Genomic DNA, 24,688 nt, shown 5'->3' on the forward strand with positions numbered 1-24,688 from the left:
TGTAACAACCTTGAAAGGACGAAAAGTACAAACCACGAAACATCCAATAATCTAACAAGAACCCCCCCCCCTGTTTTTTTTCTACTATTTGAATGATGCATTGCATCTGGAATTAAAACTGACATGATATCTCATTTCTTGACCCCTCCCTAATTCCCTCCCGCCATTTGAGGCTTCTTCGGTTTAAGCGAATATGAGTCATGACACCAACCTATAAGACGCTCACGTTTAGCTAGATTTGGTGTGAAGCTGCATGGTTCTTTATCTGTCTGAGTTCATCCTATCCTACTTTTTTTTGTCCTTCCTTACACAATGAACTATCTCTTGCTTCCCTGGCCCTGGGCTCTGGTTTTAGTGCTGAGCCACGCGTCCCGCGTGGTAGCGGCGGTGGAACAAAGCAGAGATCAAGAAACGGAACTTCACAGAGGATCCGCCGCCAGGGACCTGACACTAGCTACAGTAAGTGTGGATCTCCTGTTGAAATGAAATGACTGAATGAAAGACTGAATGCGCGTTTCTTGTGCTAAACAGAGCAGAACCTGAGCTGCACATAATACTGTAGAAATACTCGCCTACCAGCACTGCCAAGATATAACTAGAGGTCATTATGATGTTGTGAGATAATGCAATACGTGCAGTCTTTCCATATAATAGGTGTGGAAGGTGAAGGGATTAGTTTACGAGTGTTAATATGCAATGAGGTAATGAAAAATTTTATTTGTGAATATCTTTATCACATTCCTTACATTCCCACATGTAATCACACAAAACGAGAGCGGGGTGGGCGATTATGAATATAAAGAACGCCTTAGTTGATAATCATTCAATTACTGTGTGGAAAAACTGTCAGATATTAAATAATGTGAGTCGTTAAAAGTTTTAAAGGTCACACATAAATATTTGGCACAGGTCCCTGGAACAAATAGATCATTTCAGTATATTCTTAATCACATTAGGTTTTTTTTTCCACATGGTGTGTGCCTGGGGGTTAGGACTTGGCACCTGAGGTTCAGAAGGTTGCCGGTTCAAATCCAGCAGTTGGAAAATTGATGCCCAAGGCCCTTAACCCCGAATTGCCAAAAAGCTGCTGGATGCTGAGTGACCCTGCATTGTGACCCCACCAGCTTACTCTCACCTGTCTGTGTGGCTCATGGAAATCAAGACCAGTGGCCTGTACTACGAAGCGGGGTTACTGGCTTATTGGGGTAACTTGTCGGATTTAAGGTAGTCTGGGCAAAATGTAAGTAAACGAATATGAAGTGCATTTAAACTGTGGTACTTTAAATCCGACAAGTTACCCCGATAAGCCAGTAACCCCGCTTTGTAGTACAGGCCACAGATCGATACAAAAAAAAAAAATGTAATAAATAAAGTATCACTATTCTACAGTAAATCACAAACTATTAAATGAGTTCATGGTAAATGCAAAAATGTTATGCAGAGATTGCATTACTCTCTGTCTTTAAATGCAAAGGAGCTCTTGTTTACTCAAAATGCTGCATCATGTGATACATTATGCAGTATGTTTAGAAGGACAGTGTCCAGCAGCCACAGCATTCTCTATACGTCAGTCACAGTGTGCTGCAATTCATACTGAGCCCAGCGGCTGCAGAAGGTCAAAACATGATAGAGAAAAACAGAGAAGCAAAAATTCCATCTTGCATCCCTTTCGAGAAGTTTGCAACACTATGTGTTGAAACTCACATACAGTATTTAAGGTCTGGAATTGCAGCGATGAGCACAGGTATGAGCTCTGTGAATCATGTGCAGGGAAAACAGCCCAAATGCCTGTAGAAGTTGTGCCAAGACATGTAGAAATGGTGGTTTGCTTTGAATTCAGAATATACGTTGAGTTTAATAAATGCACGGTTTCAAAATAGTTCTTTTCAATGATTTCTCTGCGCACAGACTTTAGAAGTGTGAGGTTTTTGATGGTGGGAGATTCCACTGGGAAAGTAAACAAACAGCCACCTCGCTCTGTTGTAGACTTTTCACGGTTACGCCTGTGCCCCTTCTGATGTCAGGAATACCTCCGGCGGTATTACGGCCTGCAGACAGAGCCCTCCTGGCGCAGGAAGCGGAGCGACTCCTCACTCGGAGACAGATTGCGAGACATGCAGCGTTTCTTTGGCCTCAACGCTACCGGCAGCCTGGACTCAGAGACCCTGGGGGTCATGAAGACCCCGCGGTGCGGAGTACCTGATGTGCTGGATTATACTGATAATACTGGGAGCAGGTGGACCAAGAGGATCATTTCATACAAGTAGGTCTTCATTACCTGTACAGCAACGTGCTGGACTATCATGGCAATGTTGTACCACAAATGCACCCAAAAGGAGGAGCAGCATGGTGGTGCAGTGGTTCGCACTGATGGGACCAAAGTTTGAGTGTCTGCTATGGTTCCGAGTGTGTGGAACCTGTTCTTCCCATGTCATCGTGAGCTTCCCCCCCCATAGTCCAAAAACATGCTGATGTTAATCAGTGTTACCAAATTGCCTGTATAGGTATGAATGGTGCGTGAGTGTGTCCTATGATGGCTTGGAGCCCCATCCTGGGGAGGTCCCTGCTTTGCACCCATAAGCTCTAGACTCCCTGCAACCCTGAACAGGAGTTACAGAGGATGGATGGAACATGGAGAGCTGGACCAAGCCAAGAATGACTTAGTTTGTTCCCATTAGCAAAAAAAAAAAAAGAAGATTATATCAGTTATTGGCCTGATGAGATGCTATAGCACCTGCTGTACCACAAATCAGCCACCAAGAGCATGAACATTATTTTCAGGAGTCAGGGTCTGAAGGATGTTTTAAGTGTCTTCATTTCTCCTTTAGGTAAGTGCTTGCATACTGAATTCAGGGTTCGGCCATATGCTCTGGTAACATCATACTCAGCCACTGCTAAGCTACTGTCTTATACATTGAGAACTTAAGGAAACATTGGAATGAAGAGCTTTGTGCTGTGTCCCAGCATTGGCAGATACACCAGTGACATCTCTCCCGCCACTGTTGACCGCTTGATTGATTCTGCCCTCAACGTCTGGGGAAGGGTCAGCCCGCTGACCTTCGTTAGGTCATTTTCCCGTGAGGCAGACATCATGGTGGACTTTGCAGCCCGTGGTAGGTGAGAACTCCAGCGTTAATCCCATCATTAGGTGCATACACATCTGTCGCTCAATATGCCTCTTCTTTCTGTTTGCCATCTCTGGCCTGTGGGAGCAGAACACGGCGATTCCTACCCCTTTGATGGGCCCCTGGGCACGCTGGCCCACGCTTTTGGCCCTGGGGAGGGCATTGGAGGCGACGCCCACTTTGACGATGATGAATTATGGACTGCTGGGTCACATGGTAATTTTGAGGCGAGCTAAATGACTTTATTGCATTTTCAGCTTGACAGATTCATTGACCAGACACCAGGACAAAAACGCAACTGCTTATAGCAAACACTGCTCATTGTTTCCCATGTTAATTACTATTTACAGAAGGTTCTTGTCTTTTTTATGTCTTTCACACTCAGGGTTCAACCTGTACCTAGTTGCAGCACATGAATTTGGTCACTCCTTGGGTCTTGGGCATTCTACTAACCCAGAGTCCCTTATGTATCCTACATACAAGAGACAAAACCAACACAACCTGCTTTCGAGGGAAGATGTCGTTAAAATCAATATCCTTTATGGTAGGGGATCTCTGTCATCAACCAATATCGGTGGGGGTTTGTGATCTTGCAGTTAAGCAAAGGGAATAGAGGATGTTGAAAACTGATGAAGTGCTTTGACGTGGTATAGGAACAAGAGGAATCCTGCCATATTACTATTCAAAGACAAGTTCGAGTCCCTACTACAACATCTGGAATCTAGTTCCTCGGTATCCTCTTCTGATGCAAGATAAATGCAACCCAAATCTGTCTTTCGATGCTGTTACATCAGTGGGAGATGCCAACATGTTTTTCAAAGACAGGTAAGATCTAGATCCCAGAATCCAAAATAAACAGTCACCAATAAACCATGACAAATAACTGTAATGTAAAATGGCTTTGGGCAAAAACTTTGAAATTTCAGACTCATTAAAAGCTCACCGTTTTAAAATTAATTTTGGGAATAAGAACTGCAAGTTGAAAATTTGAAAACGTACATCGGCAAACGAACTTTATCAGTCATTCACTTTTCTTCTCGATGAAGCTATCTCTGGATCAAGTACGACCAACAGTGTGAGATTAAAGAAGGTCCAGTCAGAAATTTCATCCCGAAAATTGACTCGAACATCGATGCTGCCTACTCCATTCCCCAACGGTCCCTCGTTTACCTATTTAAAGGTACCAGCAGAACTTACCTACGTCTTTTATCACCCTGGGATGGGTTATCTGTTGACGGCTTCATATTCTCTTCATGCTTCTATCCCCCAATCCTAGCATCCAAGTTCTGGACCATGAAGGGATCCCAGGTGAGAAAAAAACCGAAATCCATCTACAAATTTGGGATTTCCAAAGAGGTGGAGCGCTTAGACGCAGCGGTGCATGTGAGCGACATGGGGCACACTCTGTTATTCGTGAAGGACATGTACTGGAGGTAATGTATGCCCTTCAGATGCAGACACAGGGCCTGGTGCGGCGAGCGCACACCTCGGCGTTAAGGAAAATTTGATGAAACAAATTTTTACAGTTACAATGAAAACCGAAGAGCTGTGGTAGACTCCAAACCCCGGTATATCAGCGAGGATTTCCCAGGGATAAATGCATCAATAAGTGCAGCGGTACACAAAGACGGTAAGTATATTCCTATATATAATACACAAAATATACTACAGTTGATCCTTCCACATCACAGGGGTTAGGGAGACAGGCCCCTACATTATGTCTTCTGGCCCCCTTGGCGAGCAAACCAAGTGAAAAGATACGAGAAACGTGAAATAGAAAGATCCCTCAGAAAGATCAATAGAAAGATCACATAGGGAGATCACTCTGAGATATCACAGAGAGGCTTCCATACACACGTCCTCCAAACCAGTACTGTACATGTATTTTTGCATTTATGAGTTGCTAATTTTTTTTGTACGTCGTCTGCCGCTTTCACAAAGCTCCCAAAAACAAAAATCCCTCTAATTACTTATACCGACCCCGCAGTATATCAAAACCATGATAAGGAAGAAGGTCGCAATTCAGAAGGGTTCACTGTACAATGATATGGCTCTTTTGTGCTGGGTAGGTCTTTGAATTTAAGATAAAACTCCAGTGAATTGAGATAAATTCATTGTCTGCCTAATCTGCCAATGGGGTAATATCAGTGAATGATATTATCATATAATGCTGCCGCTTGAAAGCAAATGAACGTCTGTTTTGTGCTCCCCAGGTTTCATCCATTTCTTCATCGGGCCAGTAGTTTATAAGTATGACTATGTCCAGAAGCAGGTCGTCAGCGTGGGCAAAGCAAACAGCTGGTTGGGTTGCTAAGATATATGAAGATGTTGGCTGTTGATTTTAATATATTCTGTCAAGATGATCAATAAAATTTTACTTTAACTCAAAAGGTTTCTGTCTTGTTTTTCCATTCTTTGTAATTGTCCCAGATTAATTCACATTTCATGATAAAATGAATGATACTTTATGGATCCCTGTGGGGAAATTCTCTTTTTGCTTACCTCATCTTGCTCTCCATGACACACATGTAGGTGAGAGCAAGCTTGGCAGTGAAGGGCAGCCCCCCCATAGCGGCCTTGCTCAAGGGCCCACAGACATGTGACTATCCTGCTGAAGCCAGGCTTGAAGTGGCAACCTTCCGATCACAGGCCCAGAGGCTCAGCCCACTGAGTCACTCCAATATATAATAGCAGGTGGACTTACAGATAAACTAAATACACAATTAACAAAAAGAAGTTCACATTTAAGGTTAGCACCATAGTTTTTACTGAAATTAATGACGCAAGAGAGGACTGTTTCTAGGTTGAAATTTAAACTCGAAAAACTTACCCTTTAGGGCAATGTTTCTCAACCCATTCCTTGGGAACACCCAGACAGTCCACATTTTTGCTCCCTATCTGGAGCTGGGAGGAAGCAAAAATGCAAAAAATCTGGATTATCCAGGGGTTCTGCAAGGACCAAGTTGGAAAACACTGCTAAGGGATGGAATATTGGGACAGAGTAGCTCAGTAGGTAGTGAATCATAGGGATGGTCTGGTCCCTCTCAGCTATGTGTGTAGGATTTACAAGTCCCCTCTGTGTTTGCAAGAGCTTCCTCCATACATGGCTTCCCTTCACAGTCCATAGACGTGGTTTAGGCGAACTCGTGTCTATGAATATATATGAGAGTTGTGTGTGTGCCCTACAATGAACTGGCAATATACCCAAATGACCCCACTTTGTGTCCTGTGCCACCCAGGATAAATGGATGCTTTACCAAAATTATACGAACAATCTGGTTGTTCTGCTAAAACATCAATGAAGTCTCTCTACACAAAGGCCATGTTTGGTTCACCGGAAAAAAGAAAAGCGTGACACGGTCTGATGCAATTTTGTTTTCTGAGCAGATTAACCTTGATCTAAAGCCACCACAAGATGCTGTTACACACTCAGTGTAGTAAATCTGTATGTATTATAGTAACATTGCTGATTCAAAATAAGAAATTAAGCACTGCTATATCATATTATTGGCGGCACCATATCTAACTCAACTGCAAAATCAACTACCTACATGATATTCACAACACAGCTTGTGCGACAGGTGATGGAGCTCATGTTCCTTGCAGTTGTTCTCATTTCAAACATCCAAGACCAGAGCTACCAAAAAGAAAACAAGACATTACCTCATCAGGGCTCAGAGTCAGCAGCAGCTCTGCTGTAAACCGCTGGTCCCTGGCCGCTGGTTACAACCTACAGGAGGACTCTGTACACACACGTGATTCATCTACCGCGGGATTGTCTCCTGAAAAAAACGCGCTCGGCCATACAAAGCCAGAAGTCTTACCACTTCAGCTGAAGGATGCAGCCCTGGATCTCACTCCTGTACCTGCTTGTGGGCATCGGCCCGTCGGGGACATCGCCCATCGCTCGGGAGTCGCAGCCGTGCTTGGAGGACGTCAGATTCGCTGAGGTTGGCGGCAGCACCGGATTCTCATTCACCGTTTATTTCCATCTTGCAACAATACATTTACACCCTATACTGCATAAGTGATTATGGAAAATATACAGAAAAACAAATGAAAAGTTTATGGGGAAAAATGCCCAATAAATACACTTACCATACATGAACCTTAATTTCTTAAGTGTTTTAAATATTTGCCACTTGTTGATTTAGTTTTCTATTTATTACATGCATAGTGAATATATTGAATAGTAATATATACTGTATTTTAATATATATTTTAACAATATATAAATGTTTGTTTCTACAACTTTTACTATAAATCGATCATTTTTGTTTTTCGGGTTGTTGAAATTTTCCTATAAATCCAGAAAGGCTTGTTATTATACACGTGTTAAAACTGTACTTTGCATAATGCATAAACAATGTATCTCTGAGCATGCAGCAGGCTTTGAGATGATTATAGTGAGTTTGCTGAGCTGCATGGTTACTTAAAGGAGTACCTGAGAAAGTTCTACCATCTGGATGTGAGCCACGGACTTCGCAGCAAGAGGGACGTCACAGCCGTGGAGACCAAGATTGGAGAGATGCAGGACTTCTTCGGCCTGGAGAAGAGCGGTCAGCTTGACCACCGAACCCTGGAGGTGATGAGGAGGGAAAGGTGCGGAGTGCCGGATGCTGAGCAGTACAGTTCCCAGCCCAACAGACCCAAGTGGAAGAACCACACCATCACTTACAGGTGCGGGTCCAGGGAGAAAGATGTCCTGTTTCTCACAGACAGGAACAATATATTTGCAGAATTAAGGTTAGACTTACTGCTTTGACTCAGTTTCTGATTCTTCTCATGAGAAATTATCTCCATTTCAACTACCTCAGGACACCGTGAAATGAGGTTTCTAAACGATCTTAGCTGATTATTCTCCTTGCCTATCCCACCATGTATCCCACTCAAAATGTCCTTTATTTCTTTATATGAAATGCCCGTAGTTTAATCTCTTGTGCTGTTTATTCCTACGAGAGAAATATTAGACATAATTCTAAGAAGAAAAGATGATTTACTGAGTTGTAAATAAGAATTCATGTGACCTTTTGAGGCTGGAGTGGAGAACTGTTAGAGATGGATGCTGATAGGCAGACAGATTCTGGATAAATCATAACACGAGACATATACTAGGCCCAGTTACATATGACGACCTACAGGATTCAGAACTACACACCCGACCTGACAAAGCAAGAGGTGGAGAACACATTCCGCAGAGCCCTGAAGATCTGGAGCGATGTAGCTCCACTGAAGTTCATCAGAGTTGACCACGGGGAAGCAGACATCATGATAAACTTTGCTTCGAAAGGTACTGGTTGTGATCATAATTGACTGGATACGATAGACCAGTGGTGGCCAATCTTATCCGCAAAGGGCCGGTGTGTATGCAGGTTTTTGGGATAACCTGTAGGTCAGCTGTTCAAACCCAGGTGTGAGGACTCCTCAGCCAATCAATCCTCTAAGTAGTAATATAATTAAGGAGCTGCAGCGGATACACATACACACCGGCCCTTTGCGGATAAGATTAGCCACCCCTGCGATAGACAGTAACTGACTCTGTTTCTCCATCACAGGAAATGAATGTTTGCTGAATTCTGATTGCATGCTAACCCAAGGAGGTCGCCACACTGATCTGTGAACTAGTCACACCTAACAAAAACAAACGACTTTCCTCTTCACCTAAAGGCCACGGCGATTTCTTTCCCTTTGACGGCCCCCGCGGCGTACTGGCTCACGCTTTTGAACCCGGGGAGGACATAGGGGGTGACGTGCACTTTGATGAGGACGAGGTCTGGAGGATGGGACGCCGTAAGCCTGGTAATGCCTGGCCTTGACGTCGAGGAGTCTGAGTGGGCGCGGTGATAAATGGGGCCGGTAAGAATGTGGGTTGTGACATGCCGTCTGTTTCAGGTTACAACCTGTTTACTGTGGCTGCTCACGAGCTGGGACACTCCCTGGGTCTCTCTCATTCCAAGGACCCTTCGGCCCTCATGTACCCCAGCTACAGATACAGCAGCATGACCCAGTACACCCTGCCTAGAGACGATGCCCTTGCCATCCAGGCACTGTACGGTGGGGAAAAAAAACTGACAGCTTTATGAGGCCACAGTAATAAAATTTTACAGAGTCAGTACCTGCACACATAGCCACAACAAATAGATCCCACTTGTCTTGTCTAGGTTCTTATAAGACCATAAAGCTGGGTGTAATGGCCCCTCCTGAGAAATGCGATCCCGGCATGACTTTCGATGCAGTGGCAATGATCGGGCAGGAATTAGCTTTCTTCAAAAACAGGTATGGGACCTTCTTAATGCTAATCTCTTTAAGGTATATAATTGTGATAATCAATGAAATTGTGACATAGATCCACACATAGCTGAAGATTCCTTATATGACTCAGAATACCTATTTCATTGCATATTTCCTTGCATAACTTTCAACCCCCCCCCCCCCCCGCCCCCACCCCCACCCCCACCCTGTCCTGGATAACCTTTTGTAAGATGAAGGGACGAAAACAGATGACTTCATTATGTGGCAGAGTCACCTTTTTCCACAATGACAGCTTTCAGTCTAGTTGGTGCCTATCAGCTTTGTACACTGGTTAGCAAAGATGTTCAATCACTACTCTTGACAAATTTTCTACAGCTGGAGCTGGAGCACAGTTCATTGGATAGTGCTTGTAGAATCATGTCACCTTAGTATAGCAGCATATCCTTGTAATATATCACCTGAAGTACATCACCTTAGTGTAGCACAATATCCCTGTAGTATATCACCTGCAGTACATCACCTTAATATAGCAGTATATCTCTGTAGTATATCACCTGCAGTACATCAGCTTAGTATAACACTATATCCCTGTAGTATATCACCTGCAGTATGCAGTACAACAGCTTAGTATCACAGTATATCCCTGTAGTATATCACCTGCAGTACATCAGCTTAGTATCACAGTATATCCCTGTAGTATATCACCTGCAGTACATCAGCTTAGTATAGCACTATATCCCTGTAGTATATCACCTGCAGTACATCACCTTAGTATAGCACTATATCCCTATAGTATATCACCTGCAGTACATCACCTTAGTATAGCACTATATCCCTATAGTATATCACCTGCAGTACATCAGCTTAGTATAACAGTATATCCCTGTAGTATATCACCTGCAGTACATCAGCTTAGTATCACAGTATATCCCTGTAGTATATCACCTGCAGTACATCACCTTAGTATAGCACTATATCCCTATAGTATATCACCTGCAGTACATCACCTTAGTATAGCACTATATCCATGTAGTACATCACCTGCAGTACATCACCTTAATATAACAGTATATCCCTGTGCTTCGCACCATTCTTCTGACAAAATAACTGGTTTCTGCAGAAGACCAGTGCCCCCTACAGCATAATGCTGCCATCACCACACTTCTTCCTTTGAAGCACCGCCTGTTTCTTGTTTATTGAGCTAATAGTGCTAACTGGGGTATCAACAGGGGCGGGGGAGGGGAGTCAGTAAATTTTGCCGATCAGAGGGTGTTGCGGGGGCGAAGGGCTCTACATTGTTGCGAATTTTGCCTGTTATCAAAAGGGGTACTCGGTAACATTTGGGGGTATATTGGGGTAAAGGGGACCAGTCCCTACTGTGCTACTGGGTACCAGGATCAGCTGGATATTATTTTGTACCCTTTCCTTCTCTATGCATTTACATTAGGTTACACTGGTAAATTCAGCCCAAAGTGTCATCTTCATTTTCACACTTTTCCTTTAGATTGACCACCTGACAAACACCTGCATGGATCAGTATTTTTATCCGGTAAATGGGATAGATTGTAACTATCCTTGCTAGAACAATTTTTCACTTGACTGTGCAACAGTCTGAATCCTTACACAACCAGCACATTTCACTTTTAGCTTTAGTTTCTGCTGTCATGCAGAAGTCATTCTAGCTTTGAATGTTTCCAGTCTGCAATCAAATTTATTTACTCGGCAACACTTGAAGTAATGATTTCGTTAAACTGGATACAAAAAGCAAATGTTTCCAATCAGAAGCTTTGATAATGATAAAACAATCTGAAAACTATTGCGAGGCACTACCACTTTACAAAAAGAGAATAAACAAACATAATGAAATGGTACCCTGACTCAGCATGGGTATATAATGAGGTCTCACACACCCAGGAATGCAGGGACGGACATGTGTGCATTTTATATGTTTTTCCCTGTGTATTGTGTCCCCCCTGGAGCAGCCCAGTTTCCTTCCATAGTACAAAGACGCAACAAACAGAGACTGGCCTCTGAAACCTGCCTTTTTCAGGGGGTTATTTGTGTACCCAGCACTGTGCTCTCTAGGACAGACGCCAGGCGGCAAACCTGCAATGCATGAATAGAAAAATGGAGAAATATTAACAGCATGAAGACAGATTGCAAGTGCTATGTTGGCATGAATCAATAAACAAACCAGGGAAGACTTCAATTTCCTAAAAGCTGAGTGTGTGCTAATCTTTAATAGACGTATATCTCAATGTTTCCTGGTGCATAAGTTACATGTGGCTGAGAGCTATAGGGCCAGATCGCCAGTACTTTCTGAGAGAGGGGTACAGCAGCACCTATTTGCCCAGCATCAGCTCACCCGTGGATGCCGCCTATGACATCACAAGCAAGGGCGTGGCCTACACCTTCACTGGTAAGGCACATCCTAACTGCCATATAACATTCAGAGAAGTTTTACGAAATAGATCGCACTGAAAATGAAACTAGCACATGCTGATCAAAGGTGAATTTAAGTGAGTCATCCGTTTGCTGTTAAGTGATCTCAGTACAACAAATTATTTTGTTCAACAAGCTGGTAGGTGGCAGTTTACTGAAGCCTTCTTGCGGTGTCTTCCAGGTTCCAAGTACTGGATAGTGCAGCAGTTAAATAAGAAGAGTTACTACCAGAGATCTATCTATGACTTTGGATTTCCTCCAGGTGTGAAGCAGATTGATGCTGCTGTCCATGTGAATGCGTTTGGGAAAACGTATTTCTTTGTAAGAGATGTGTACTACAGGTAACGATGTCCTTTGTATGCAGTTTTTATTAAAAATGGATAAATGCACAATTTTAAAATATAATATAAAAGCAGATAGCACTAAAAACAAATACAGTGAAATAACTTAAGAGCTGTCTTTAGAAGATGGGGATTGGCTGGCCAGTAAACATGCTTTTATAGGCAATTACACATTTCATATCCCTCTACTCCGCTGAAGAGGGAAAAAAAAGTTTAAATTGAGATCAAACCCACTTATACGCAAAACGGCAAAATTGCATTAAAGGTATGATGAAGACAAAAACGCAATGGACCCAGGCTACCCAAGAAAAATCAAAACTGACTGGCCAGCCATTGGAAATAAAATCGATGCTGCATTTGAACATTCAGGTAAGATGTCTCAATGTTTGATGCATGCGTGTGACTCCTAGATGAGACAGTATTTATTTTTTTGTTTTGTATGACGATTAGAGAGGAAATATTCACACATAAGCTATTGCTGTTGTAACATGTAACCAAATAACGCAAATCTTGACTTACAACAGGATACATCCACTTCTTCTCTGGAAAAACAGTTCATACGTTTGACTACAGAAGGCAGCGGATGCAGTATGCAGAAAGAGCTAATGCCTGGCTGGGCTGCTGACACCTAGTGGCAAAGAGACAGAATAACAAGGCAGCAGGAGATCTATGAGGAGGAAAATATGTGAACGCAGTTTCAACCCACTCCTCGGGAACTACCAGACGGTCCACATTTTTGCTCCCTCCCAGCTCCCTGCCAGACAGCCCATATTTTTTTCTCCCTGCCAAACAGCCCATGTTTTGCTCCCTCCCAGACAGCAGATATTTTTGCTCCCTCCCAGCTCCCTGCTAGACAGCCGATATTTCTGCTCCCTCCCAGCTCCCTGCCAGACAGCCCATATTTTTGCTTACTCCAAGCTCACTATGCGGAGGGAGCAAAAACATGAAAGGACCCAGCTTAGGAACACTGTTATCCAAGAGCCCTGACTAATTTAGAACACTCCCACAATTTTCATGTGCTGATGATTTTCCATGAACTTTGAAAAACCACAAAATTACTCAAATGGTACATTGATTCTTTAGGTAATCTCTCAAATAAATGCACTATGCAACATTAGTGGAGTATAATTTTATAACTACACTAATAACGCACAGACTTGTACATTTCTGGCTTGACAGCTTAGCTTAAGAGTAGGAGCTGAATGTTGGCCTAACTGTGGTAAACAGCAGAACCGCTGCAAAACAGACGAGAGCGCTGTCACATTAACGCAGTCGTTTAAAGCTGGCAAGGCGAGCTGACGGATCAAAATCTATTACTAGAAAGCGCCAGCAAGGACTGCATTTAAAATGCTAATGAAATTAAACATCATGCTACATTTCATTCGTCTCTCAAGACATATTCAAGTAAAATGATTTGGTAGCTGTAACACATTAAGTATATCTGTGCTAATCTCAAAGTCTCATTAATTTGAAGCATTGTTTGTGTTATACACTGTCGTCTTCCTGTCCTGCTGTATTCTAGAAGGAACCGCCCCAACCCCCCCCCCCCCCCCCCCTTTGGAATGGTGCGACGTTAACACTAATATAGCAAATCATGCCGACAGACAGACAAACGAACAAAAACATTCCCACAACCCTGACCTGGATAGGCAGTTCAGAACAGGTGCATGTATGTGTGTAGTTAGTTAAATATTTTAATTGAAAACTGAGCTTCAACACCAAAGCATACAGTGAGTACACATTAATACAAATGGGAAGAACCATTTTCTTTTTACATTGTAACACTGCTTGAGGACATAAATACAAAGAGGCAGTTTGTAGTTTTCATACAATACAAAGGACCAGTCTGGCTCAGCGGAGATGGAAAACTACAGGTCAAACAAGCTTTACTTTTAGGCAAAAATAAGCTGTTCTGACTTTAAATTAGTGGGTGTTGAGGCTGGCATCTTATTTAATTAAAAGTGCATGGAATCTCTCTTCCAAAGTAAAAAAAAAAACAAAACCATCCCCTTTACAAAGTCCCGTCTTCACCTAACCGAGCTGCTTGTAGTACATTATGTTCTGTAGCCATACCTGAAACACGTGTGACTGCACGCCATTGAAGATGAAGGTGTTGGATTGGATCATGACGCGGAGATACCAGCGATTACATTCAGTTTCCAGCAGTAGGATTTAACAGTTGCTTAGTATTGGTCACCTGAACCCTCCGAGGCCCGACTGAGCGGCCAAAGGTGGTTCAGCGAATGGAAAACCGTGGATGGTGCCGCTCAACACGGCCACTTAGCGCCCTAAACGAAGGCCGTCCCTCTCGGCAACTGCATAGGATTATTCGTCATAGTGCAGCGATGACAGGAACTTATCGACGTCCAGGTCATCAGGGAAGGAATCAAGCAGCCTCTTTTGTTTCTAGTTGGTAGTAAACAAATTGCCAAAAAAAATAATTAAGACACAGCAATTAAAGGTGGAAACAACTGACAAAGGAAAAGGAAACGGGATGAAGCAGATTTGCTTCTGCTCACCTTAGACTTTTTCTTACTGGGCGTTGACCCAGAGAGATGAAGCTCTTTCTTGGCAATTGGGGCGGTGTGTGATTCCGACTGCTTGCGCTTTTTGGGTTTGGGAGCCACCGTAGCGATGTTCACCGCGGCGGATGCCGCGCCCTGCTGTAGAATGCTGTCCTTCAGGGGCGTGCCGGCCCTGCCAGCGCGGGACAGGGAGATGAGCGTCTGGGCGGCCATGTTGATGCTGCTCTCGCTGCCGGCCTCGCTGGCCGGGCTGCAGGTGGGGACGTCGGGTGTGGCGACGAGGTGCCGGGGGGTGCCCTCCCGCTCCCGGCCGTGCCGCTGCCGGATGGGAGTCCTCAGGCAGTCTGGAGGCTCCTCCGTTGGGCCACCCAGATTGGGAGTTCTGGGGTGGGCCAGCTCGGGGCAGCCTAGCCCCGTCCTCTTAGAGGGCGTGGAGGCCGGGATCAGCCCCTGGATGTCCTGCAGCATCTCGGCGGCCTGCTTGGTCAGAGGGCTGGTCTTACTCGGGACTTTGCAAGAGCCAGCCTGGGTGATGGGTGCCGGAGAGCCGATGGTGGGCGGGCCGGGCTCTCCCACCGGGGCAGGACCCACGGGGTGATGCTCACACCGACTCCCTTCCAGCTCGTTCTCCTTATTAGCCGTGACATGGGGAGGCTCTAGCGAGGAGCCCCTCCGCTCTGCCCGACCCTCTCTCCCCTCCCGGCCTTTGGCCTGTGGTTTCTCCCCAGCCTCTGACCTGCCCCTCTGGTCCTCCTTCTTGGCGCCACCGGGCCTGGATTTGGCAGGCCCGGCGCTCTCGGCCGCAGAGAATTCCCTCTTGTCCACGATCTGCTGCTTTCTCGCGAACACGGACCTGCCGGAAGCTTCCGGCGGCGTGGCCTCCGTCCTCACGATGGTGCTCGGAGCTTTCGCCACAACACCGGAGTCACTTTTGGCGTGAGGGCATTTCTTGGTGTCGCCCGCAGCACAGTCCAGGGGGGTCCTCTCGTTCTCCGGCGTGGTCAGACCTTTGGGGCATTTTAACAGCTCGGCTCTGGCCGCCCTGCTGCCCCTGAGGATGGTCGGCTGTACGGATCGGATCTTAGGGCCCCGGCTGCCCGAGCTACCAGGACTCTCCTTGGGAGGCTGCCTGGCAGGGGACCCGGTGACAGCAGGAGACGAGGCAGAGGTGACGGCGGGGGGCCGAGAGACGACCGTCTGTGGTGTCACCGGGGGCGACGGGGTGTGTCCTGATGGGGCGGCCGCATCCGCGGGGCCGGGGCTGTCGGCGTCGAAGCACAGCATCCTGCGGTGACTGGGAGCACTGGGGCCCGGGGCCGCCTCTGTGATGGTGGCATCCGAGAGCGTCAGCTGTCCGGGGCCAGCTGGCCTCAGCGGGATCTCGGCCTTCGCCTCCATGCCAGACACGGCAGCACCTGCCTTACCTGAAAGGAGAGAGAGAAAGTTAGCCTCATTTACCCAAATAAGTAAAAATCCAAAAAATAACAGACAGGAACAGTTTAGAAACCCTTCACTGTATAGGAGACATCAGTTAAGAAATAATCAGCAAGTCTAAGATCTGCATTTATTAATCATTTTATAATATTAGTAAATAAATTCACTTACAATCAAAATTTAGAAATGTATTACAAAGATGTTTTACACCTGAATTTACTAAAGAGCTTGTAAATGCTCAATAATAATCAATTTCTGAGTATGATTATTAACCCATTATTTTATATTTGAAAGTGATTTATAAGCTGCTTTGTAAATACCAGAAGCAAGATATAACTAATACATTTTGAATTTTTTTGGTGAATCTTTTTATATATTAATCTATTATCCAATGATTAATAAAATGGTTTATTAATAGTCAAAGAGCAGATATTAAAGTGTTACATAAGTATTTAATCTGTCCTTCAAAACTGCACATTATACCACAAATAGTTCACTTTATGGAGGAGCGGGAATACGACACTCACCAGAGCCTGCTGCTTCCTTGGGGGCCAGTCTGGGTTTGGACTTGGGGCTGGGTGTAACTTTCGCAGAAGTAACCGGCAAGGTCACCAGCTGTGCAAAGACGAAATGTTTCACGCGAAAAATAAGTAAGGAATAATTGACGACGGGCCGTTGAATTATTAGAAAAATAATGCACACCCGAGGTGGTGATGCGGCCACGACGCGAAGCGGAGCTTATACTACGGTTGCCACACCTCAAGACATCGATCAGATGATATATTTCAAGGGATTCGCCCGGTTTTTCTACTTAAATCGCTATTGTGAGTAGGATTATTTCTTCCGCATCTCATCCAACGACTCTTTTGCTAGTTCCAAAATGTCATTTTAAAGCTGGCAATGGAGGCTTGAGCCGTTGATAGCAGACTAATGCAGTTAATAATGAAGTTATTAGAAAGAGAGCGAGAGAGACAGAGACACAGAGAAAGAGAAACAGAGAGAGAGAGAGAGCTTGTATGAATTAGGCTACCTCTGTGTCCCTCAACAGTGTTCTGAAGCACCGTCTCTAAACTGTAAGTCTGCTTTAAGATGCAGCGCTGTTATTACCTCGCTAGTGAGAAATGTCATGTGTAGCCTTTAAGTTGCTACACTAGGCTAACTGATAAAATCGTCAGGGCAGCGCTGACAACACGTTTTTGTGTGAGTGTGTAACACATTCACATTTCATATTCACCGTAAATATTAAAATTTACTTTCGGAAAATCGTCTGTCATGTTGTTTTTGTTAGTCCCGTGTGCTGTATAGGTACAGTATGCTAATTTCCGTTATTACAGTTAACTATGCGAAGTGATATGGAACTGTAATGCGGTCAAGAGAGCTGCCTGGAACTACGTTCGCCGTGCGTTTCCCTGAAAATAATTGCACACCTCAGAACGTTCGTCAGCCAATCAGATTCAAGCATTCAACGGTCCCGTAGTATAACGGCGATTAACAATGAGCTCAGGAAACATGATTGGGATTTACCTGATTGGAGACTATGGTAAATGTCCCGGTATTCTTTTGGCCGACCACAGATGCTGGTACCATCATGCCTTGCAGCATGGGCTGCACTGGTGACGTTATGATCAGTGTCGAACCTGAAATTACAGAGTAACGTTTTAAGGAAGAGAGTGGTTTACAACAGCTGACATAGCCTTCGATTTTTTTATTTATTTAGTTTTACAACAAATGTGCAAAAAATGTATCTGGGAAAAAATGCATCCAATGCAAATGGGAGACAGTTAAGTGTGATTTGATCTGCATGGAGTTGATAGTCATTTAAACATCTGGAAACAATGCTAGAGGCCTACCAGATGGGTAGGTCTTTGAGGCGTCTTGCGTGACAGAGACGGGCCGAGCTCGAGGAGGAGTTGCCAGGACGTGTGTGGGGCTGGCCACCGGGCCGAGCGGAGAACCGTCGGGCAGAACCACCACGCTAGGCGGGTGACTGACCATCGACTGCTCCGTCACGATGAAGTAGTTGCTGGAGCCCCCATAAGAGGCAGCAGAGGGCAGCAGCTGGATGAACCCCCCTTCTGACACCAGTTCGCCAGGAAGCGAGAGCTGCAGGTTCTCGTCCACGCCAGCCACACGCTCCGCGGGTTTGCCGGTGAGCTCCGTGCACTGTAAACAGCTCACAGCCTGCACCGTCTCCTCCGCCGTCACCGAGAATCCTGAGCCGCCTGGAGCTTTGGCCGGGGACTTAGCCGGCGAAGAGAGGATGATGGTGGGGACCTGGTCGCCTGTGATGCTGGACACCGCCTGGCAGAGGGCAGAGTCTCCCACCTGCTCCTCTTGCTCGTCGCTGATGATGATCTTCAGCGAGACTATTTTACTAGTGTTGGGTTCCTTGGCGGGGGACAGGGCAAGGGCAGAAGACAGTGGGAGAGAAGCTTCAGGTGTAGGAGCTGAACTATCCTCAGGAATATGCACGATCTCTTGTGTTGTTGCCTCAGAGCCTTGTGCACCCTGACCAAGCGAGGGCGGACTCTTCTGGGAAGATGGGGAATGTTCCAGTCCTGCTTTCTGGTTATTTACAACTGTGCTGTCAGTATTAATGGACAAAGTAGGCAAGCCTTCCGGATTTTGGGGTTCAGCAGAATGTTCCGGAACATGAGGAACCTCAATGGAAAAACCCAACACAGAGCCCTCAGCCTCCACTAAACCCAGGCTAATCTCAGATGTCCTCTCAGCAGGGTCGACCTCTCTAGCCTCAGAGAGGTTCCTCTCAGACTCGCATGGTGAAGTTCGACATGGTCTTCCTCCAGGATCTTTGGAGGCCTGGGGGATCTGCTGGATCTCAGGCTGAAGAATAAACTGCTCAACGTTCTCTTGCGACGTGGAATCAGATGGTTCGTCAACATCCATGCTTGCGTCTTCTTCTGGAGGCATTTCCGGGACTTTCTCCACTATGGTTGGATTAGCGTCTTTGATGGGGCTGCCCTGTGGGGGAGGCTGCAAAGTCCTTACCTCCCTATCGCTACAGACTAAGGTTTTGCCCTCAGTCGACATTTTTATCGGAGACGGCACCCCGGTATCTGGTGTTACTTCACTGGATAGACGTGGAGGAATCAATGCCTGAGTCCTTGAGGTGCCTGAAAGAGGGTGTGTGATTTTCCTACTTTTCTTGCTCTTCATCTCCTGTACTTTTCGCGCCCTTGTCTTTCGAGGAGTCTCAGCGCCAGTGGCTGAATCCTCAGGGCCAGCACCTTGAACACAAAATCATTCGAAAAATGAATATCATAGGACCAGTGCGGTATTGGGGAAGCAGTACGGTTTGTCACCCGCAGATGACACTCATTACCGAGAGGTGACACCCACCTTGATCCCCAGTCACAGAAAAGCAGTCACTCGTCTCCACCTCATTGCTCTCCAGGCTGGGAGTGCTGGTGTTCACATCTCCATGGTGATCTGCGTCGTTATTTTTGTCTTTACCTGGCCAAAAAAAAATTGCGATTAAGCACAGGAGGACCATTCACACCATCACACCTACAAAATGACATTTTTCCCTCTTTCTCGTCCAAGTACAAGAATCTATCCAGTATGTCTGGACCACTTGCGAAATGTTATCTTGTCCCACAAAAATTTTACGCCAGTAGCAATAATCTAAGAAATTCATAATTCAGGAAGACAATTTAGCTTTGGCTGCCAAAACAAATCAGATTATGAACACCCATAACGTAATTAAGTTTTTACCGCAATCGAAAAGGTCAAAGAGAGCTTGAAAGGCAGGATCTGATTCCGTCTGCTCTAGGATATCCTGGATGGCATCATCAGTCATGTGGATCTCTCCCTGTACAGACACACATCGCATCAGGTTTCAGATGCTAAACAAATTAAGCATTCAGACCCAAACCACACTAGAATCTACCCGTTTTGAGCAAAAACAGAATTAAATCAATAAGAACTACAAATAATCATTTCATGTCCTTTAGTACACAGTTAAATTACTGTTGGGAGGTAATGTTGGGACTTTTCCCACACAAGCTCTGTCCTAGTAATTTGCAATTTTGACCTATTTCGGACCTATACAGAGCTGCAGCGTTCTCAGTTATTTAGAGCTTTGCAAAATGCGAGCACTTCAGAGCCCTGAAGTTGCATATATTGCATATCCAGCTTACTTGCTGCACATGCACCCATTTGACCTAAGGGAGCAACTGATCAGTTTGTGGCATCTTCTGATTAGAGGAAACGACCAATCAGAGACCTGGGATAAGGCTCATTACCTGTAGGCCGAGTATCTCATCAATAGACTGGTCCTGCTCCATTGAGGTGCACGATGCTTGCTTGGAGGCCTGAGGACTAATCTCACTAAAACACAGTTAGAAGTGTTAGAACATGTTTGCTTTGTGTGAGGAGTACGGCAGTATTTTTGCTGAATTTAGGTCAATATATTACACAAGTGTTGGGTGGTCAGCTTCGTATCTTAGACATAAAGAACCAAAGGAGAAAACTGACACACTGCTGCCACCTGCTGTTCTGGAAAAGTATTCCACATGTACGTACAAGAAAGTAAACCTAAATACACACACAAATCTGTCAGCTAACAAGCACATAATTCCAGTTTAGACTGGGCTTCAGAATTGACTACATTTCTACCTTCCCAGGATTTTGTTTATGTTTTCTGCCAGCTTTTCTTGCAGCGACTTGTCGTTCAGTATCTTCTCCCTTGCATTCTCTATAACCATTTGCTGAGGGGGGGAAGCAAACATAACAGGAGCAGGGATCGTAAACCGAACCAATGGTGAAACCCAAAGCAATAGAAATCGATGATTCACTCCCAGGGGGGAGGGGCCGCACTCACAGGGAAATTCTCGCTGACTGCCTCCTGATGTGACTCACTCTGCAGCTCCACGGGGGGGACGTTAGGTGGCAAACTGCCCCGCCCTGGTCCACTGCACCCACTCAAGCCCCCTCCTCTCCTCCTCGGGGAGTCACTGAAAGAAAAGAACATGTAGGTCAGCACTCCCCTTTAAAAGGAAAGCAGAACACACCCCATTTCACATGCAGATATGCACAATAGCATACTACACCATAGCATACTACACCATAGCATACTACACCATAGCATATCGATCGAGCACGGTTATCTACCGTCCCACAATTATTCATTTAGGATGAAATTAAATTAGGTGGTTAACTGTATCTCTTTGTCTTAATGTTATATTTATTTTTCTTAGTTTTTATATTTTATTTATTATTTATCAACTGCTCTAAAACCAATGACAGCGACATTTCAGCCCAGCGTTTGACTTCACACATCATACATCTGAGGTTGACAATAAAAGATACTTCGACTTTTAATCTTCACATATTAAATATGGGCAAAAATGAAAGCGCTTCATCACTGTTACCATTTTCTACGGGCAGGGGACAACGGGCCGGGGTTTATCCTGTGGTCAGGAACCGCAACTTGCAGAGGGGAATCTCCTGTAAAGAGACAGTCGATAAACACCATTTAAAGAGCTACCCTTAAAGATCCAGCGGCTGAACCCTAATGGTGCTTTTCCACCGCACTTTTGGTACTTTCCCTTTTCCAGTGACTTCTGGTCGAGTACCAGTAGCAAAGGTTCCAGTACCTAAAATGCCAAACTAACTGGGGTACTTTTTTGGTACTTTGGGGTGGGACACTTTTTTGTCGACTGGCAATTCAAATCGCCTGCCTCAAACACAATACAGAAGCTGTCTGAACTCAGAAAACAATAAAGAAAAAAAATAATAATGGATGCATAGGCAAAGGAAAAATCCAATTTTTACGCCAGTGGAAAACCAACACCTTGAAGTACCGTACTTGAAGAACCTAAAGTACAGTACCTGGTGCGGTGGAAAAGCGCCCTAAATCGGTCGCATCTTACGGTTCACGCTGATGAAAAGTCTGCTCCCATCCTGGACCTGAGGCTGGCAAATCGGAGTAGAACGGGTCTGCAGGGAGCTGTAGCAGTGTCCCAGAATGCTTTGAGGGGCAGAGATGGGGCTTGGGATGTAGTGGCCAGATGGGGCTGGGGATGAAGAAATCCTGGGGGCTGGGGACAAAGGGGAGGACAGCGCCCTCTGTCGCCTCAGATTCATAATTCCATTACGAGTACGGACTGCAATGGAAAGCAATAGGAAGAAAAAAATTAAACGATTTACTCTATTTATATGCTTCTTGCTCTCCTCTGACACAAAGCTTGGGGACTAAGCACAAGGTCAGCCATTTGTCTAGTTCCCCGGGGCAATCTGTGCTTAAGCGACTTGCTCAAAGGCCCAACAGTGGCATTAAACTGCCAGCCCCAGGATTAGAACCAGCAACCTTTCCGATCACAAGCACACAGTCCTGACCTACTGAGCGACAGTGACCCTGCACGCATTTCGCCTGGCTTACAGCTAATCCACCGTCGCAGATGTTTAAAAATCTCAGCTAAACATATGCTTAGTTCCTAAATAGCAACTTACGTCGCTGGTTCTGGTGCACCGCTGGTGAATTCTGCATACATCTGGAGAAAAACAAAGGAACACACAACCAAAATGTAGGCAGTTATTCAAGTATTACACAGTAGTTAACTATGTGTTCCCTTAACTTGCATGAAAAAAAATGATATTTACAGGTGGATGGCTGTAAATTTGCCATTAAAGACGTGCAAACACGAATGCACAGGAACATCAAAAATAAACTCTCCTTACTTGATTTGGTTTAGAGTGAATTCTAACTTCTTCCATAATGATGTCATCATGGCGGGTATTTGTGGGTCTTGGCTGGTTTCTATGTAAATAATTAGGACACACAATGGAAATAAGACCAGAAAAGCCATGATAGTTTAAGAACTAAACAGTAAAATGTCCAGGTTTGGGTGTACTGTGCGGGAAGCACCTACCCTTGGCTTTAGCGGCAACATATTCATTCAAGATCGTTGTCAGATTTTTTCCAAACAAGGACTGTGAGAATAAAAGGTACATATACACCTGTCAGTCTGCTGACAGCTTTAAATGTTGCCACACATTCTGCAAGTTCGGGAAATAAGGCAGCACTGCCGTGAAATATACACATCCGGGTGTGTCCATCGGCATGCAGAAAACGCTGGAAAATGGAAGTGAATAATATGAGAGGTGACGGCACAGAGGACACTCACAAACACGCAGGCAGGGATAGCTCCATCTTCTGTACTGTGCTCCGCGTATTCCTTCAGATTGGGGCTTTCTAAAATGAACGCCTGGCTTGTAGCGGATAGACCCTCCTGTTGCAGGTAACCTTCAACCAAATCGTGAAAAAGACACGACATCCGTGACAATCAGCACATGAATTAAGCACCTGTATATTAATTAACCTCTGCTGGGATCGCGGAGCATGTAGGTAAGATCCTTGACCAGGCAGGAAATGGAAAAATACCATCAGGATTTAGGCATCTAGACGTATACGTTGACGTGCACTTCCGAGACATGGCGAAGAGTTATAGTTAAGCGTAATTAACCTGTCCATTACACACCCTTATCTATCCGGTGCTAGGGGCCACACTGACGACACTGGCAAACACGTCTCTCTGACACGTACACGGCGCTTAATCTTAATGGAGTATGTGCAGAATTTCGTAATCGTAAACAGATTATATACGAGTACTTCTTTCATATTCCTTGTTTCCTATTACGTGGGCATAGGTCCTTAGCCAAACAGCTAACATCAGCCGCGCAAGTACTTTGAAATACAAGATACTTTCAAGGGAAAGTTGCTGTCTTGTTTCTATGTTACTTTAAAACTGCACACACTTAACAATACACGTGTAACATAATTATTAACCCCTGCCCTGAACTGAAGTAGGCACGATTTTTTTTTATATTATACTTGCCACTTTCGTACAGTGGCTTGCTAACTGGCTAGTCAAGGGAAGATCAACATCTCCCCTGAGCCGCCGTACTCACCCAAAACAAGCCTCGCTATGTCGGACGGTAGCAACATAGCTAATTAGTTCAGTTATACCCCAAAGAGAATTATATACACATCGTACAACATATGAGGAGGCAAGGAACCGCAAAATTCTTGATATTAATTTGACATTTCTCATCCCCAGCACGATCAAACTGGTTCAGACGTATTGTATGTCCCCTGAAATGGCGCGGAAATTCGGCATTCGTCGACCGGAAGTTGGACGACAGACAACGCAGGATGAATCACGGGAAATGTAGTTTGCTCTAACGCGGGACCCCAATTTTCTAGCTCATTATTTTGATTCAGCTGGCAGTCTGTGTCTGTCCTGCGAGATTTATGCACGAAAAGACCAGAGAGAACAGTCGCAAAATTGCTGCACAAGGCATATAAGATAAACTTGTGTTCTGGGAACTTGCATTCTGTCGCCCTTTTTATACCTATCAACATGGCAACCAGAATCTGAAAATATGGTTGGTCTGTGCAGATTTGTGACCCGGCGGAGGAGGCATGCTTGCAGCGGGAGGCGCGATTTTAATGATGTCAAGATCAGCATACTGCGAACTACATAGAAAGTAATGTGTCCGGTATACTCAGAACATAAAAGCAAAGTATGTAACCAAACATTTGCAT

The 24,688-nt window shown here is 45.0% G+C and overlaps 4 protein-coding genes across 11 annotated transcripts in view; 3 read left to right on the plus strand and 1 right to left on the minus strand.

Annotated features, from left to right (window-relative positions):
- Positions 1-182: 182 nt before the first annotated feature.
- On the plus strand, positions 183-5,509 carry mmp20b (matrix metallopeptidase 20b (enamelysin)). Its single transcript, XM_023813807.2, has 10 exons — positions 183-459; positions 2,025-2,263; positions 2,965-3,113; positions 3,216-3,341; positions 3,511-3,669; positions 3,779-3,950; positions 4,172-4,305; positions 4,402-4,558; positions 4,652-4,755; positions 5,339-5,509. The coding sequence occupies exons 1-10, from the start codon at positions 313-315 to the stop codon at positions 5,437-5,439; spliced, it is 1,488 nt and encodes a 495-aa protein (XP_023669575.2). The 5' UTR covers positions 183-312; the 3' UTR covers positions 5,440-5,509.
- On the minus strand, positions 3,343-24,433 carry npat (nuclear protein, ataxia-telangiectasia locus). 6 transcript variants are annotated; one of them, XR_011983330.1, is made up of 23 exons: positions 24,052-24,433; positions 23,268-23,386; positions 23,013-23,073; positions 22,822-22,900; positions 22,594-22,634; positions 22,014-22,247; positions 21,513-21,588; positions 20,963-21,095; positions 20,758-20,849; positions 20,385-20,469; positions 19,855-19,951; positions 19,480-19,593; positions 17,970-19,367; positions 17,644-17,756; positions 16,647-16,734; positions 14,680-16,109; positions 14,234-14,566; positions 12,680-12,788; positions 11,288-11,483; positions 7,570-7,744; positions 6,950-7,144; positions 6,677-6,762; positions 3,343-4,456 (listed from the first exon to the last, which is right to left on the minus strand). XR_011983330.1 is itself a non-coding variant. In XM_023813805.2 (17 exons), exons 1-17 carry the CDS (start codon positions 24,086-24,088, stop codon positions 14,486-14,488), a joined length of 4,212 nt encoding a protein of 1,403 aa, XP_023669573.2. In that variant the 5' UTR covers positions 24,089-24,433; the 3' UTR covers positions 13,763-14,485. The 6 variants fall into 6 exon arrangements, 2 of the variants coding, with proteins under 2 accessions (XP_023669573.2, XP_023669572.2); XR_011983328.1 differs by having other exon boundaries at positions 3,343-6,762; XR_011983329.1 differs by having other exon boundaries at positions 3,343-7,139.
- mmp20a (matrix metallopeptidase 20a (enamelysin)) lies at positions 6,965-12,785 on the plus strand. The gene is made up of 10 exons (XM_072701605.1): positions 6,965-7,075; positions 7,564-7,805; positions 8,267-8,415; positions 8,793-8,924; positions 9,018-9,179; positions 9,287-9,401; positions 11,654-11,796; positions 12,001-12,160; positions 12,426-12,529; positions 12,685-12,785. The coding sequence occupies exons 1-10, from the start codon at positions 6,965-6,967 to the stop codon at positions 12,783-12,785; spliced, it is 1,419 nt and encodes a 472-aa protein (XP_072557706.1).
- atm (ATM serine/threonine kinase) overlaps positions 24,338-24,688 on the plus strand; it is a 28,448-nt gene continuing 28,097 nt past the window's right edge. Inside the window, exon 1 of one of the 3 annotated variants that reach the window (XR_002838498.2) lies at positions 24,338-24,666. The gene's annotated coding sequence lies outside the window, so the exon portion shown is untranslated. The remainder of the gene's footprint in view (positions 24,667-24,688) is intronic. The other 2 variants (XR_002838497.2, XM_023813802.2) reach the window with 2 other exon arrangements.

Source organism: Paramormyrops kingsleyae, chromosome 17, assembly GCF_048594095.1.
Source record: "Paramormyrops kingsleyae isolate MSU_618 chromosome 17, PKINGS_0.4, whole genome shotgun sequence".
In the NCBI taxonomy this organism is placed as follows: domain Eukaryota; kingdom Metazoa; phylum Chordata; class Actinopteri; order Osteoglossiformes; family Mormyridae; genus Paramormyrops; species Paramormyrops kingsleyae.

Excerpts from the sequence above, each read along its gene's own strand:
- mmp20a (XM_072701605.1), top strand. The coding sequence starts at position 6,965 with ATGCAGCCCTGGATCTCACTCCTGTACCTGCTTGTGGGCATCGGCCCG. Across the intron at positions 12,161-12,425 it reads GTAAGAGATGTGTACTACAG|GTATGATGAAGACAAAAACG; the intron begins GTAACGATGTCC and ends ATTGCATTAAAG. Across the intron at positions 12,530-12,684 it reads TGCTGCATTTGAACATTCAG|GATACATCCACTTCTTCTCT; the intron begins GTAAGATGTCTC and ends GACTTACAACAG.
- mmp20b (XM_023813807.2), top strand. The coding sequence starts at position 313 with ATGAACTATCTCTTGCTTCCCTGGCCCTGGGCTCTGGTTTTAGTGCTG. Across the intron at positions 3,670-3,778 it reads TAAAATCAATATCCTTTATG|GAACAAGAGGAATCCTGCCA; the intron begins GTAGGGGATCTC and ends GACGTGGTATAG. Across the intron at positions 4,306-4,401 it reads CCTCGTTTACCTATTTAAAG|CATCCAAGTTCTGGACCATG; the intron begins GTACCAGCAGAA and ends CCCCAATCCTAG.
- npat (XM_023813804.2), bottom strand. The coding sequence starts at position 24,088 with ATGTTGCTACCGTCCGACATAGCGAGGCTTGTTTTGG. Across the intron at positions 23,074-23,267 it reads CTATCCCTGCCTGCGTGTTT|TCCTTGTTTGGAAAAAATCT; the intron begins GTGAGTGTCCTC and ends TTATTCTCACAG. Across the intron at positions 19,594-19,854 it reads CTTTGACCTTTTCGATTGCG|GTAAAGACAAAAATAACGAC; the intron begins GTAAAAACTTAA and ends TTTTTTGGCCAG.